Genomic DNA, 15435 nt, shown 5'->3' with positions numbered 1-15435 from the left:
AGGACAGGGTCTGTGAGGATGTGTTGGGCAGAGCCCGAGGACTGGGGAGTGGACAGAGTCCAGGGCTGGGCGATGCCCAGCAGGCCAGCGCAGGAGAAAGAGGACCCTGGGAGAGAGGCCCAGGGAGAAGGTCGTATCAGGGCAGTGAAGGGACCAGCCTCTGTTGGTTTGGGCATCGGCCTTAGCCCAGTGGCTGCTTCTCTACAGTTGTCTGGCTACAGTTTTCAAGGTGTTTCTTTCTGAGACCTTAAAACAATGCTGTTAGGCAGGCAGAAGTTGCTTTTTTAGTAAGGAAATTGAGGCTTTGAGAGATCATCACTTTCTCAAATCACCCAGCAAGTGACTAGAAGCCAGGAACTCTTTATACTACAGAGACCAGGCTGTTGAATTTGGTGATCAGAAGGTCATGGTGGCCCCATGTTTCAGTAGTGCCATGAGGAAAGAAGCCAGAGGGTGGAGGGCTGGGGTGGCTTGGAGGGCAGCAACTGTAGCTGGTGATTTTACCATATCAGAGGCACGGGGAAGGGAGGAGGGGGAAACGGCAGCACTGGGCGGTCGGGCTGCGGGAAGAGCCCTGTATTCAGGCTTTTCTCAGGGTTTGCACTGCAGTGACCTTTCCAGGACTGCCTCCTCTCCTGTGTCTCGCTTCAGGCCCCGGGGCTGAAAGCTATTGACTATTTCTCCACTTCAGAAAAAAAGTTGGGTTTCATGGAGAATGTGAGCCAGAGGGAATTTAGGGCTTGTTTGTGGGCATTTATTTTTATTATTTATTATGTTTTATTACACTGAGGAATGAGCCCAGCTGGAGCAAATGCTGGTGATGCCCGTGAAAAGGTGATAGGATGGTAGGAATGCTCTGGAATTTCTTCAGACCATTGTTTGGTCACCCACACAACAACTGCAGTGGGGCATATCCTACTCTATCGCAGACCAGATTCTGGGCCAGGAGTTGATTTTTAATTGATCTACAAGGCTGTTTTTAAAACATAAAATTAAGCCTTTGGGTCATGTCCAGATGACAGATAGAACATGGCATTTGGGGGAGGATTTTTTCTTAACCAGGTATTAGTTAAAACCTGGAAGGAACAGGCTCTGCCTGTGCCCTGAGAGGGAAGGTCTGATTCTCTTGCTCATTCAACAAATTTGGATTGAAGCGCAGCCTCATTAAAACTGTTCAAAGTCATTATGCTTAGAGAAATGCAAATTAAAACAATGAATATTACTTCATATCAGTTAGACTGGAAAAATTTGGAATCTGGAAAATGCCAAGTGTTGGCAGGGCTGCAGGACCTGGGGCCCCTGATCTGCTGTGGTGGGATAAAGGCTGGGTCAGATGCTCCCAGAGTCTTTTCAAAACCTAAATCTCATTGTGCCATCCCTGCTTGGAAGCCTTCAATAGCTTCCCCTCAACGGGCCTTAGGATAAAGATCGAGTCCCTAATGTGGCCTCCCAGGCCCCAGGTCATCTGACCCCTGCTACCTCTCTCCTCTTCAGCAGCCTGTCCTTCTTTCAGTCTTGCAGGTACATTGCTCCCTTCAAACCCAAGGTCAACTGCACCTGCACCCGGGAGAATGATTGGTACAGCATATGCACATTAGTATCCATGCCTGATATCCCCCAGCTCTGCTCCTGGGCATATATTCTAAAGAATTTCTCACACAGGTTCTTAAGAGCACATGCACGAAGATGTTAATCACAGCCTGTTTGCAGTGGCTGCAAGGAGTAGGCGACACTCTGTGTCCATCACTGGGACGTCAGATGTAGTGGGTGCATGCTGCAGACTGCCGGGCAGCCTTGGAAGTTGGTCATATTAACAGGGACCAATTTTAAACACATGGTGCTGAATGAGAAAAGCGAAACATCATGTGGTATATAAGATAATACCATTTAAATAAATTAAAAATATATACATGTAAAACAATCATAAATTTTATAGGAACCTACTCAGTCAGATGTACATTAAACAGAATGAAATTGTATTGGTTATCTATTCCTGCATACAAAACTCCCCCCAAATTTTGCAGCTTGAGATAACAAACATTAACAATCGTACACTGTCTCTAAAGGTCAGGATCCAGGGGCAGCCTGGCCGGGTGGTTTGGCTCAGGCCTGCTCAGGAGGCCGCAGTCAGGCTGCTGGTCAGAGCTGACGTCGTCTGGAGGGTCCATGCCCAGCCCAGCTTATTCCCACGCTGTTGGCAGGAGGCCTCAGTTCCTCGCCAAGTGGAGCTTGCCACGGGGCTGCTTATAGCGTGCTTTCCCCAGAGTGAGTCACGCCAGGCAGAGACCCAGACCAACGCTGCAGAATCTTTTATGACCTGATTGTAAGTGCCAGATGGTCTGTGGGATGTCACTGTTGCCGGGGACTACTGGTCGCGCTGACCAACCTCGGTGCAGTGCAGGAGGGGGTTGCACAGGGTGGGAACACCAGGATGTGGGGGGCCCTGGGAACCGCTCTGGAGACTAGATACCATGAAAATAGTTGCCCATGTTAAAGGGGATGGGATTGAAGGATACGAATAAAAGAAAATAAAAAAAAAATTGAGTACTGTAAGCAAAGTCTTACGCCGATGCTGGGACACAAAGAGAGAGACCAGCCCTGGTTTCTACCCTCTTGCATCTTATAGTCCAGGGACAGAGACAGAGGTTCACCAGATAGTAATTCAAATGCATGTAAAGTACACATGTGGTGGGAGGAGAAGTATGTGGTCCATGAGAGCTTGAAATGTGGGTGGACAAAGCAGGCTGTGTGTGTGGTGGGCGAAAGTGACATCAGATGAGAGGAGCCATGGGTGCAAAGGCCCTTGAGTTTGAAGGGAGCAATGCCCCTGCAAGATTAAAAGAAGGAAAGGGGGCCCGGGAGGTCACATGTGGGACTTGATCTTTTCCCTAAGGCCAGTTGAGGGGACGCTATTGAAGGCTTCCAAGCAGGGATGTGACATAATCAGATTTAGGTTTTGAAAAGGTGCTTGGGCTGCCAAGAGGCATGTGTCTGGAGAGAGGCAGGAATGGTGCAGGGACATCAGCTGGGGGGCTTTGCATTGTCCAGGTGAGTGTGATGGTGGCTCATGGTGATGCGACAGAGAGGTAGGTGTGAATTCCAGAGATATTAGGAGAGAAAGTCCGAGGGCTTGGTGACGGGTCACATAGAGAAGGTGGGGAGAAGGTGTGTCAGGGCTGGCCCCTGGGTGACTGGTTTGTGGTGAGTCCGAGCCCTGGAAGGGAACCAGCTCTGGGGGTCATGAGTTCAGTTTTGGACGTGCTGAGCTTGGAGTGTCTTTGAGGCACTAAGGTGGCTGTCACACTGGCACTTGAATACATGGGTCTGCGGTTCAAACAAGAGACCTGAGTGTCTGATGTGAATTGGTGCGTCGTGTGTAACTGCAGTGTGAATGACACAGTAAAAGGAGAAGAGAGGGCCTGGGAAGGAGCCAGCAGAAGGGGGTGAGCTGCAGTGAGCTTGAGAAGGAGCAGCTGGGGAAAGAGGGTGAAAACCAGGCGAGAATCATGTTTTCTAGAAGAATGGAGAACTCAGCAGTACTGAGTGACATTGAAGGGGAACAAGTGAGAGAAGGATGAAAGGCGGTGCCACTGGGTTTGCTGACATGCAGGTTGTTGGTGGCCGCGGTGGGTGTTTCAGACGATCTGTGGACTGGGAGCCCAGCTGGAGGGGCAGGGGGTGAGTAGCAGGTGAGGAGCCAGCGCCAGCAGGTGCAGGAGCTCCGGCAAAGCTGAGCGGTGTCTTTCCTCTCGCAGTTACTGTGAGGATGGCTTCATGCACTGCACCCCGAGTGGAGCCCCAGGCAGCCTGTTGCCGGACGCTGTCCTTGGCAGTCCCCTGTCTCACCGCAGTGAGTACCGCTCCCTTGAGGGGCCCTTCCTCTCCCTCTGCCCACCTGGGAGAGCTGGGCCACGCTGTCTAATGTGCCTCTGTACATGTACGTCCCAATTATTGAGGCAGGAAGAATTTTATTCTGTGATAGCAGGAAGGCTGAATTCTCTGCACGATGGATGCAGGGAGATCTCCATTTCCTCCATGGTGACCTTAGTGGTGAGTGAGCTGGTCCCCTTGACTGTGGTGAAAACTGCCTCCATCAGTGGCCTCTCTGTCTAGGAACATGCCGACAAGGACCCTCCTTAGAAAGCCACTCAGATGGATTTCAGAGAGGGGGGTTTGGACCTAATAATTGCTGCACTTTAACGAGAAGGTGCAGAAGGGAGAGGGTGCTGAGCTGGCTCTGTGGGGCCATGTCTGCGCTCAGGATGGGAGGTCTTCGTGGCTCCCAGAGCGACCCGTCATCCTTGCTTGAAAGGGTCTCTTCATAGGTGGGAGGGTGGTGCCTTTAGGCAAATAAACGGGCTATTTTTAACCTCGAACTTGACCTCTTCTCTGTGTGCCTCTCTCCTTCTGCAAGCCCCTCTCTCTCAGCGGCATAGGTGTGCGCCACGTGCTGTGTTCCAGCTTGCCCCGGGTGGGAAGCCCGGCTCCCCCGCGTTCCTGTTGGGGTGGCATCCCTCAGCCCGGAGCTGGGCAGGAGCCCAAGCGAGTGGGTGGCTCCCGAGTTGAGATCAGGCCTTGTGACCCTGCTTGTTCTGTTCAGGCTGCTAGAACGGAAAGCTGCAGGCAAAGGGGGGGCACCCACGAACAACAGAGACGCATCGCTCACTGTCCTGGAGCCTGGAAGTCTGCGGGCAGGGTGCCAGCAGGCCCGGGGGAAGGTCCTCTTCCACGTCCCAGGCTTCTCGCTGTGTCCCCCTCTGGGCGAAGGGGCTAGGCAGCTTCCTGGAACCTCTTTTATAAGGGCGTTAATCCCACTTGTGAGGGCTCCACCCTCATGACCACATCACCTCCCAAAGGCCCCATCTCCTAACGCCACCTCCTTGGGGGATTAAGTCTCGCCCTAGGGATTCTGGGGGGACAGATGTGCAGTCCAGAGCAGAGCTCAAGGTCAGGATCCTTCCGCCTCTGTGGCTTGCTGCCTCTCACTGTGGCCTTTCCTCACACTCCTTCCCCTCAGGACCTTCTGCCTCTGATCATCTCCAGTGCTTCCTCCTGATCAAACCCTTCTAATCTAGTCAATAGAAGGTGGTGTCTTCTTCAAAGTCAGGAAACTTCTAGAATTTTGTGTGATTCAGAGAAGCCATTTAACCTCTGAGGGTTTCAGTTACTTCACAAAAGTTTCCACATAAAAATAAGACTGCCAATTCTGGCTTTCAGGGCCACAAGGGATAGTAAGTAAGCCCTATGTGTGGTAAGATACAAATGCTGTTACGTGCACCAGGGTTCTTGAAAGAAAGGGGTTGAATCCATATCTGCTGTCATCATTTATTCAGTCTGCCACTGATGCTACTGTCAGGAAATGTGATGCAACAGTGAACAAAGTAGATAAAATCCCCTGCCTTCATGGAGCATATATTTTCGTGGGTGGGGTGGGCAATCCACAATTAAATAAAATATGTAGTGTATTGGATGTTGTACCAACAGTGATCAGATAGAGAATGACAAGGCAGGGAGGGCAGGCAGGTGTCTCAACCAACGGAGTGTCCCAAATTTAAACAGAGTGGGTGGGATGGCCAGCGGCCGGGCAGAGGAGGGCATGTGAACACAGGCATTTAGAGTCACATTGTGAGTATAAATCAGTTGTAGCCATTTTAGGAGCCATCTGTTGGGGCCTGTAAAGATCCCTTTTTAGCATCCAAACCCAGGTCCTTCATAGCCTGGGATTGCACATTGCTGCAGTGTGTTCTGACTTCAACGCATGTTGCTAGAACAGCATGGAGGCGGGTGAGGAGTGGGGCCTCCAGAGGGCTGCTGAGGTCGGGAGAGGTGCTTTCAGCCCAGGCGAAGGTCGCAAGCTCAGATGAGAGGAGGCTGCCTCCCCAGGGCCATGCAGGGAGCTGAGCTCAGTACCAGACCCGACCAGAGGTCTCTGTGCCAGGGACGGGGTGGCTCTGAGTCTCTGAAATTGAGTGGTATGGCCAGGGGACCAAGGACGGTGTGGAAGGTGGAGCCACCCACTCCTGCGCTAATGGCCTCTTTGATCTTCCTGTCTCCAAGGCAAGAGGAGCCTGTCCTGCCGGCCGCCCATGGTCAAGCTGGTGTGCCCTGCTGACACCCCACGGGCTGAAGGGCTGGAGTGTGCCAAAACCTGCCAGAACTACGAGCTGGAGTGCATGAGCATGGGCTGCGTCTCGGGCTGCCTCTGTCCCCCGGGCATGGTAAGCCACCCACAGCCACAAAGGGCCGGCAGCCTTCCGTTTTCTGGCACGCAGTGGGGAGTGAGGTGGGCTGTGGAACTGGAGGAAGGAAGAAACAAGAGCTGCACAAGGGTGGGAGTGGGGGCTGGGGTGGGGAAGAGCTCTCGGCTGGTAAGTGTCTGGGGCCGACCCTGGTGAGGTCTGACAAGCGTACAAGGACTTAGTGCTCAGAGGGGCTGTCGGAAGCAAAGCAGCTATTTCCAGAAAATACTTACAGCGAACACAGGCTTTTCCACAGGTATTTTCGCAAGGGCTACATTCCATTGTATGACGAGAGAAGGTGCATGCATATTTGCATATGATTTGCATATACGCATACAGCATTTTATTTCGAGAGAAGTTGTTTATGTCCCCTGCCATGCCACTAGCAAGGACTGGCCCAAGTAGTCCCTTCCTCACCCCGAGCCTTGTTTTCCCCACTTCATTCCAGTGAGTCATGAAGTCCTGGCCAGCTCTTAAGTTCCCGTGATTCCAGGGCTGGGGCTACAAATAAGTGACTTGCAGCCAGCAGCTCCCTGGGCCCCACATGTGGTCCAAGGCGTGTGTTTGCAGCCACGTGGCTCCTCTGTGGCTTCTCTAGACTGCTGTGGGGGGCAGTGGTCTGAGCACGCCCCAGCCTCCGTACCTCCCCACAAAGTGCAGTCTGAGGCTGGTTTTGTGTTAAATATGTCACAGCAGACCCTCTTTAGCTGTGGTTTTGTTTTCTGTGGTTCCTGTTCCCCGTGGTCAAGCACAGTCTGGAAGCAGCTGATCCTCCTTCTGAGATAGTATCAGAAGGTCAGTAGCAGCCTAATGCTACGTCACAACGCCAGTGCCTGCATCCTTCACCTCACGTCATCTCACCACATAGGCATTTTATTATCTCACATCATCATAAGAAGGGTGAACACAGTACAATAAGATATTTCGAGAGAGAGACCACATTTACGGAACTTTTACAGAATATTGTATAATTGCTGTATTTTATTATTATTGTTGTTAATCTCTTGTGCCTAATTTATAAATTAAACTTTGTCACAGGTATGTATGTATAGGAAAATACAGTACATATAGGGTTTATTTAGCCACTATCTGTAGCTTCAGGCATCCACTGGGGGGCTTGGGGCATATCCCCTGTAGGTAAGAGGGGACTACTGTATACATATTTTATTCTTGCTTTCCTGAAAGTCTCAACTTCTGGATTTTTCTGTTTCAAATGCATCCTGTCTTCTTGCTTTCCCTGACTTCACTTGCGCCCAAAGTGAGTGATGAGGGACTGGTGCAGAGGTTGTAGAGGTCACAATGGGAGGGTGCAGGTTGGCTGTTAAGGGCATCAGTATGCTGGGGCCTCAGCTTGTGGAGCGGTGATCTGAGAGCGGCTGTGGGCACTGCCAACATTGTGCGGCAGGAACTTGAGCCCATGACTGGTGGCCCCCAGGGAGGCTGCAGACTGGGGTGTGCAGGGAAGATGGTCCATTTCCTGTCCTCCCACCCTCTGTCCTCCGAGACAGAGATCAGCTCTTACTGAGTCTTGCCTGGGCGTTCCCCTTTCTTTTAGCCTCTGAGGATTCCAGGCCTGTCTTTTCTTTTCTTTTTTTTTTTAACAAAAGAGTTCTGAAAATGGATAGTGGTGATGGCTGCATGATATTGTATATATAGTTAATGTCAATGAATTATACATTTTATTTTTTTTAGGAGAGCAAGGTACAGGCTTTATTTAGAAATAAAGTGAGAGAATAGAGCTCCTGGCTGACTCCAGGAGGGGACAAGAGAACCCCTAGACCTGTCTTTTCTGATGGGGGAGCAGGACATTGGCCAGGGAGTGCCTCCATACTAGAAGGTTTTGTTCAGTGCCATGGAAGAAGTGGCTATTCAAGGAGGCCTGTAATGGCAGGAGACTCAGAGCCGGGCAGGGACAGGAAATAGCAGAGGGAAGGGGAAGCTTCTTTAGTGCTCGTTTTGCCCTGGGGTTTCTTTTGTTGACTGTCGCTTCATCATACCTGGAGGAGAAATTTTCCCGACATCAGAGAGGATCTGGAAAGAGAAGGGACATCTCTCAGGAGACTATGTCAGCGTCAGCCACTCTTTCTGGGGAACTTTGGTTTCATAAGGGAAGCAGTACAGATCGTCTGAAGTATTAATAACTTTGTCCCAAATCCCCAGCGGACAGCGAGACCTCAAGCACAGGATGTTAGGAGCCCACTGGCATTCCTGAAGCCCCTGGCATGCATTCTGAGGACAGCCTTTGGGCACCCGTCACATAATGAGGTGACTCTGACCTCAACTGTAGAGGATCAAACTTGAAAGCTCATAGTTTAAGAGATTGGGTTATTTTTACAACTGCTTCATTATGATGCCGACTAATGTGCAAATCATTAAGGCCAGATTTGGCAGAGCAGAAATATATGGGTGATTTATTAAGTGCATGGTGTGCTGGCTGCTGCACTGGACACATGTTCTTGGCCACAGTGCAAAGCACAAGGAGCTGGAAACACTGGTTTGGGCCAATGTGACAGTGCAGACACTCTACCCGAGGGTGTTTCTCTGTTCAGCCTGGCCCCTGCGGAAGGTGCGAGATTGTGGCATGCTGCAAGGGCTTGGGGAAAGAGGTCATGGATTCTGCATTCCCAAGTCTTGAAAGGGGTAGAAAGTGACTCTTTGCTGAGGGGCAGGTCTCCTGAGAGCAGAAAGAGCACCTGAGTAGGAATAGGGCAGAAGGCAAGCTCTCGGTCTGGGCTGCATTCCTTGCTGGCTCTTTGCTCTTGCTCAATCATTCATTCTTTCTCTGAGCCTCGGTTGCCTCATTTGTAACATGGACACATACTTCTTGTTGTGCCTTCATCACACGTTGGCTGTGGGTCCGAAGGAGTTGTATGTGAAAGTGCTGTTGTATCATAGCAATAGCTTTAATTGCCGTTTTCATAAATAACCGAGGCTCTGGCTCAGAGGCTGTGCCAATCACTTCCTCCTACCCACAGGAGAGACCCTTGAAGTGTACATTTTCTTAACTTTCCAATCTGTCGAGACCAAAGTTTTTGTAAATGCAGTAGCAATGAGTGATCAGAAAAATGAAACAAAAGGCAGTGTCATACAAAATATGAGCCCCTCCACCCTGCAATTTTTATTAAATACAACAGACACAATATATTAGTTGAACTACCATGTGATTAAACAGCACTCCATTTCTGCACGAATGTCATCGCAGACAGGCACTGCTCGCGGACCACACTTCGAGCAGCGCTGCTCTCGGTTGAAGCTTGCCTTTCCCCTTTCAAGGAGTCCATTGCAAGGCCAGCAGCACCTGTTTGGAAATTCCCCCTCTTTGCAGTTTATTCAGGTTTGACACCTGTTTACAGCAGAGGTTTTCTGGGCCCCTTCACAAATTGCAAACTGCATCTGCTCCTGCCACTGGTTCTTAAGTCTCCTTGCACAGAACAAAGGGGTAGGGATGCTTTTGATAAGTGGTCAACACCCTGATAAATGGTTGGGGGTAAGCTGCATGGAAAAGGCATTGGAGTCTTCTAGGTTTGCATCCTGGCTCCTTGATGTTTACTTAACTGAGTGGCAAGTCACTTAAACTCTTTGTGTCTGATTTTTCTTACCTGTGTAATTGGGTGAGCAGGGTTGATGCCAGGACTGGAGAGGAAAGGGGCAGGCACACAGAAGTTGCTGTTAGTGGTTGTTTAGTGACTGCTCTGATAAGGTCATGGAAGACAACCGTGAATCCTATTATGCTCACAGACGCTTTAAGAAATTAGGGCACACTGGGAGCAACTTTTCAGACCTCAGTGTCCCCATTCTGAGGTCCGCTGGATCAATAAAATTAGGAGGTCACATTAGAACATTTCCCCTGTCTAATTTAGTCCAGAAATTCTAGAGCACACGTCGTGCCTGTATGTTAGAGTATTACCTGTGTTCTCCACGAGGTGGCAGCAAAGCACAACCCACTGCCGCCTGGAGCCTCAGTCCTGTCAAGGCTGCGATTCTCCAGGAGCATAGTGGAGGGCAGAGCGGGGAGGGCCCTGCGGACCACGACTCCAGCCCCATCACGTGGGAGGACCGAAGAAAGGAAACACCACCATTCCAGGCTACAAAGCTGAACAGCGGAAATCCTGGTCTCCTAACTCCCAGACTGGGCTTCTTGGCCCCATTCGCCTCCCTCTGGGTGGCCCGGCCACTCACCCTCTGAAACTCAGTGGTTACACCTTCCAAACTGGTGCCCCATTCTGCTGGTATTAGGAAACCTCAGCGGTCAGAAAGCATGTTCATCTCCCCACTCCTTTGTTGTCCAGTTTTCTCACCAGCCCTGTCTGAAGACTGGGAAGACTTCGCCATGGCTCTCTGAGTTCTAGAGCTTGGGCTCAGGGGCCTGTCAGGAGTGGGCGGGCCTCACATGTAGGCACTGTAAATCCTATGAGGTGTAATTTTACAAGGCCCAAGAAAGCCTTCCTGTCTCAAAAATATTTCTTACAGCTGCACAGTTTGTCACCTAATCAGGCTTACTGCAATATAATAAGCATAAATTCATTTTGGTTTGCAAGCAAGAGCTTTAAAAAAGCTTACAACCATATAAATCCTCACAGGCAGTCATTCACACTTTAGTGTGAATTATTTAATAAGATTCTTTCCTCCTAACAAATATCTCCTTGAAATCAGCTGCACTGAGCTGGAAGTAATGATGAGGTGGGGAGCTTGAACAAAGGATGGTTGGAAGTCTAAAAGATTTTGGAGAATGGGTTGGTATGGTGTCTGTCTATGGGGGTGTGTGGAAGATGGGCCTTTTCAGAGAAGAGGAACGAAGCTAACTTTTTTCTATTTCATAATTTTTTTGGGGGCTGACTGAGAGTTAGTACCATGTTCTCAGCTGGAGCCATTCTTACTCAAGCTGACATGAGCTGAGAAACAACAGTGACACCGTTTCTGCCTGTTTTTTTTTTTTTTTTAAATAATTATTTTTTATTGAAGGGTAGTTGACGCACAGTATTACATTACATTAGTTTCAAGTGTACAACACAGTGATAAAACATTTATATACATAATTCTAGGTTCCAGCTATCACCCTACCAAGCTGTTACAATATCTTGACTATATTCCTTATGCTATACATTACATCCCGGTTACTTATTTATTTTACCATTGGAAGTCTGTCCTTTTTTATTTATTTATTTATTTATTTATTTATTTATTTATTTATTTATTTATTTATTTTTGTGAGGGCATCTCCCATATTTATTGATCAAATGGTTGTTAACGACAATAAAATTCTGTATAGGGGAGTCAATGCTCAATGCACAATCATTAATACAACCCAAGCCTAATTTTCATCAGTCTCCAATCTTCTGAGGCATAACAAACAAGTTCTTACATGGAGAACAAATTCTTACATAATGAATAAGTTACATAGTGAACAGTACAAGGGCAGTCATCACAGAAACTTTCGGTTTTGCTCATGCATTATGAACTATAAACAGTCAGTTCAAATATGAATACTCATTTGGTTTTTATACTTGATTTATATGTGGATACCACATTTCTCTCTTTATTATTATTATTTTTAATAAAATGCTGAAGTGGTAGGTAGATACAAGATAAAGGTAGAAAACATAGTTTAGTGTTGTAAGAGAGCAAATGTAGATGATCAGGTGTGTGCCTGTAGACTATGTGTTAATCCAAGCTAGACAAGGGCAATAAAACATCCACGTATGCAGAAGATTTCTCTCAGAACAGGGGGGGTGAGGTTCTAAGCCTCACCTCTGTTGATCCCCAATTTCTCACCTGATGGCCCCCCTGCAACTGTGCCTGTCTTAGGTTGTTCCTCCCTTGAGGAATCTTACCCGTCTCTGGCTAACCAGTCATCTTCCGGGGCCATGCAGGGAAATGTAAAGTTGGTAAGTGAGAGAGAAGCCTTACTCTTTGAAAAAGTTAGCTTTTTACTTCTTTGCATATTTATGCCCTGTGGCTTCTATGCCCAGCATTTGTCCTGAGGTATCTCTACCACTTGGAAGAATTATGATACTCGGTAAATTTGATATGAGGCACGAATTCTATTTAAGGGTTGTAATTAGGAAGGAAGAAGAAAAGCTATAGAAGTAGCAGGCGGAAGAAAACATGGGAAGATTGATTATTTCTTTGACATATCTTCTTGTAGAGTAACTTCAGCACGTATAGGTTTTAAACTACTAATTAAATTGCGCACACACATTAACATAATAGGAGTATAGTTACATAACCAAAGCATACCTGTAATAACCAGCCATCTCCAGTGAAACCAAGAAAACCAGTTAGGCACCTTAGGCATTTGTGAAAACTTATCTATGATATGGTGGATATTGTCCAACTGAACTTGAACAGTCTGAGAGAAATCAGACAAATTAAAACAACCCATTCCTGGGGAATGTTCACATCCCTTATGTTCTTTTAACAGTAAATAGTCTGTAGTTGTAAGATTTTGGAGCGCTACAACCTGCACTTCTCCCAATTCTTGGTTGAGTTCCAACAGTACAGATCCAGTCAAATTTGTTGTTTTACTGTATGCACAGGCCAGCTTAGATATCTCCTTCCTCATTCCCATGGCAAGTCCAGGAGCTGGTGGGATGAGTGCATCTACAGCTGTAGCAGTGCGTGGATCATTGTTGGGGTTTTTTGATGATCATCTTCTGGCATGAGTCTTCCAGAGAGTGCTGATGTTGGAAGTTCTCTTTCATATCGTATCTTAGTTCATTTTCGGGGTAGCCCAATTAGGCTTTGATCTTCTGTATAGACGCAAATAGACCCTTTGCCTACACTTTTATATGCCCTTTATACCCTTGTGTAGAACTCATTGGAGGTTACCACACAGGAACTGCCCTTATTTTTTTGGTATGTCTGGGTTAATGTCTGGATTCTCTAGTCTGTTCCATTGGTCTGTGGCTCTGCTCTTGTGCCAGTACCAAATTGTCTTGATTACTATGGCTTTGTAGTAGAGCTTGAAGTTGGGGAGTGAGATCCCCCCTACTTTATTCTTCTTTCTCAGGATTGCTTTGGCTATTCGGGGTCTTTGGTGTTTCCATATGAATTTTTGAATTATTTGTTCCAGTTCATTGAAGAATGTTGCTGGTAGTTTCATAGGGATTGCATCAAATCTGTGTATTGCTTTGGGCAGGATGGCCATTTTGACGATATTAATTCTTCCTAGCCATGAGCATGGGATGAGTTTCCATCTGTTAGTGTCCCCTTTAATTTCTCTTAAGAGTGACTTGTAGTTTTCAGAGTATAATTCCTTCACTTCTTTGGTTAGGTTTATTCCTAGGTATTTTATTTTTTTTGATGCAATTGTGAATGGAGTTGTTTTCCTGATTTCTCTTTCTGTTGGTTCATTGTTAGTATATAGGACAGCCACAGATTTCTGTGTGTTGATTTTGTATCCTGCAACTTTGCTGTATTCCGATATCAGTTCTAGTAGTTTTGGGGTGGAGTCTTTAGGGTTTTTTATGTACAGTATCATGTCATCTGCAAATAGTGACAGTTTAACTTCTTCTTTACCAATCTGGATTCCTTGTATTTCTTTATTTTGTCTGATTGCTGTGGCTAGGACCTCCAGTACTATGTTAAATAGCAGTGGAGAGAGTGGGCATCCCTGTCTAGTTCCCGATCTCAGAGGAAATGCTTTCAGCTTCTCGCTGTTCAATATAATGTTGGCTGTGGGTTTATCATAGATGGCCTTTATTATGTTGAGGTACTTGCCCTCTATTCCCATTTTGCTGAGAGTTTTTAACATGAATGGATGTTGAACTTTGTCAAATGCTTTTTCAGCATCTATGGAGATGATCATGTGGTTTTTGTCTTTCTTTTTGTTGATGTGGTGGATGATGTTGATGGACTTTCGAATGTTGTACCATCCTTGCATCCCTGGGATGAATCCCACTTGGTCATGGTGTATGATCCTTTTGATGTATTTTTGAATTCGGTTTGCTAATATTTTGTTGAGTATTTTTGCATCTACGTTCATCAGGGATATTGGTCTGTAGTTTTCTTTTTTGGTGGGGTCTTTGCCTGGTTTTGGTATTAGGGTGATGTTAGCTTCATAGAATGAGTTTGGGAGTATCCCCTCCTCCTCTATTTTTTGGAAAACTTTAAGGAGAATGGGTATTATGTCTTCCCTGTATGTCTGATAAAATTCCGAGGTAAATCCATCTGGCCCGGGGGTTTTGTTCTTTGGTAGTTTTTTGATTACTGCTTCAATTTCGTTGCTGGTAATTGGTCTGTTTAGATTTTCTGTTTCTTCCTGGGTCAATCTTGGAAGGTTGTATTTTTCTAGGAAGTTGTCCATTTCTCCTAGGTTTCCCAGCTTGTTAGCATATAGGTTTTCATAGTAGTCTCCAATAATTCTTTGCATTTCCGTGGGGTCCGTCGTGATTTTTCCTTTCTCGTTTCTGATACTGTTGATTTGTGTTGACTCTCTTTTCTTCTTAATAAGTCTGGCTAGAGGCTTATCTATTTTGTTTATTTTCTCGAAGAACCAGCTCTTGGTTTCATTGATTTTTGCTATTGTTTTATTCTTCTCAATTTTATTTATTTCTTCTCTGATCTTTATTATGTCCCTCCTTCTGCTGACCTTAGGCCTCATCTGTTCTTCTTTTTCCAATTTCGATAATTGTGACATTAGACCATTCATTTGGGATTGCTCTTCCTTTTTTAAATATGCTTGGATTGCTATATACTTTCCTCTTAAGACTGCTTTTGCTGTGTCCCACAGAAGTTGGGGCTTAGTGTTGTTGTTGTCATTTGTTTCCATATATTGCTGGATCTCCATTTTGATTTGGTCATTGATCCATTGATTATTTAGGAGCGTGTTGTTAAGCCTCCATGTGTTTGTGAGCCTCTTTGCTTTCTTTGTACAGTTTATTTCTAGTTTTATGCCTTTGTGGTCTGAAAAGTTGGTTGGTAGGATTTCAATCTTTTGGAATTTTCTGAGGCTCTTTTTGTGGCCTAGTATGTGGTCTATTCTGGAGAATGTTCCATGTGCACTTGAGAAGAATGTATATCCCGCTGCTTTTGGATGTAGAGTTCTATAGATGTCTATTAGGTCCATCTGCTCTACTGTGTTGTTCAGTGCTTCTGTGTCCTTACTTATTTTCTGCCCAGTGGATCTATCCTTTGGGGTGAGTGGTGTGTTGAAGTCTCCTAGAATGAATGCATTGCAGTCTATATCCCCCTTTAG

At 46.8% G+C, this 15435-nt stretch overlaps 1 protein-coding gene across 3 annotated transcripts in view; it reads left to right on the top strand.

Moving 5' to 3' along the window:
- VWF (von Willebrand factor) overlaps positions 1-15435 on the top strand; it is a 138856-nt gene that overhangs the window by 57826 nt on the left and 65595 nt on the right. For all 3 annotated transcript variants that reach the window (XM_036910125.2, XM_036910124.2, XM_036910123.2), the window contains exons 17-18: positions 3756-3850; positions 6058-6218. In XM_036910125.2, the coding sequence (XP_036766020.2) occupies positions 3756-3850; positions 6058-6218 (256 nt within the window). The remainder of the gene's footprint in view (positions 1-3755; positions 3851-6057; positions 6219-15435) is intronic.

Source organism: Manis pentadactyla, chromosome 14, assembly GCF_030020395.1.
Source record: "Manis pentadactyla isolate mManPen7 chromosome 14, mManPen7.hap1, whole genome shotgun sequence".
NCBI lineage: Eukaryota > Metazoa > Chordata > Mammalia > Pholidota > Manidae > Manis > Manis pentadactyla.
Note: the sequence above shows the minus strand (reverse complement) of the source record. Positions and strands in the feature narration are given on the sequence as shown.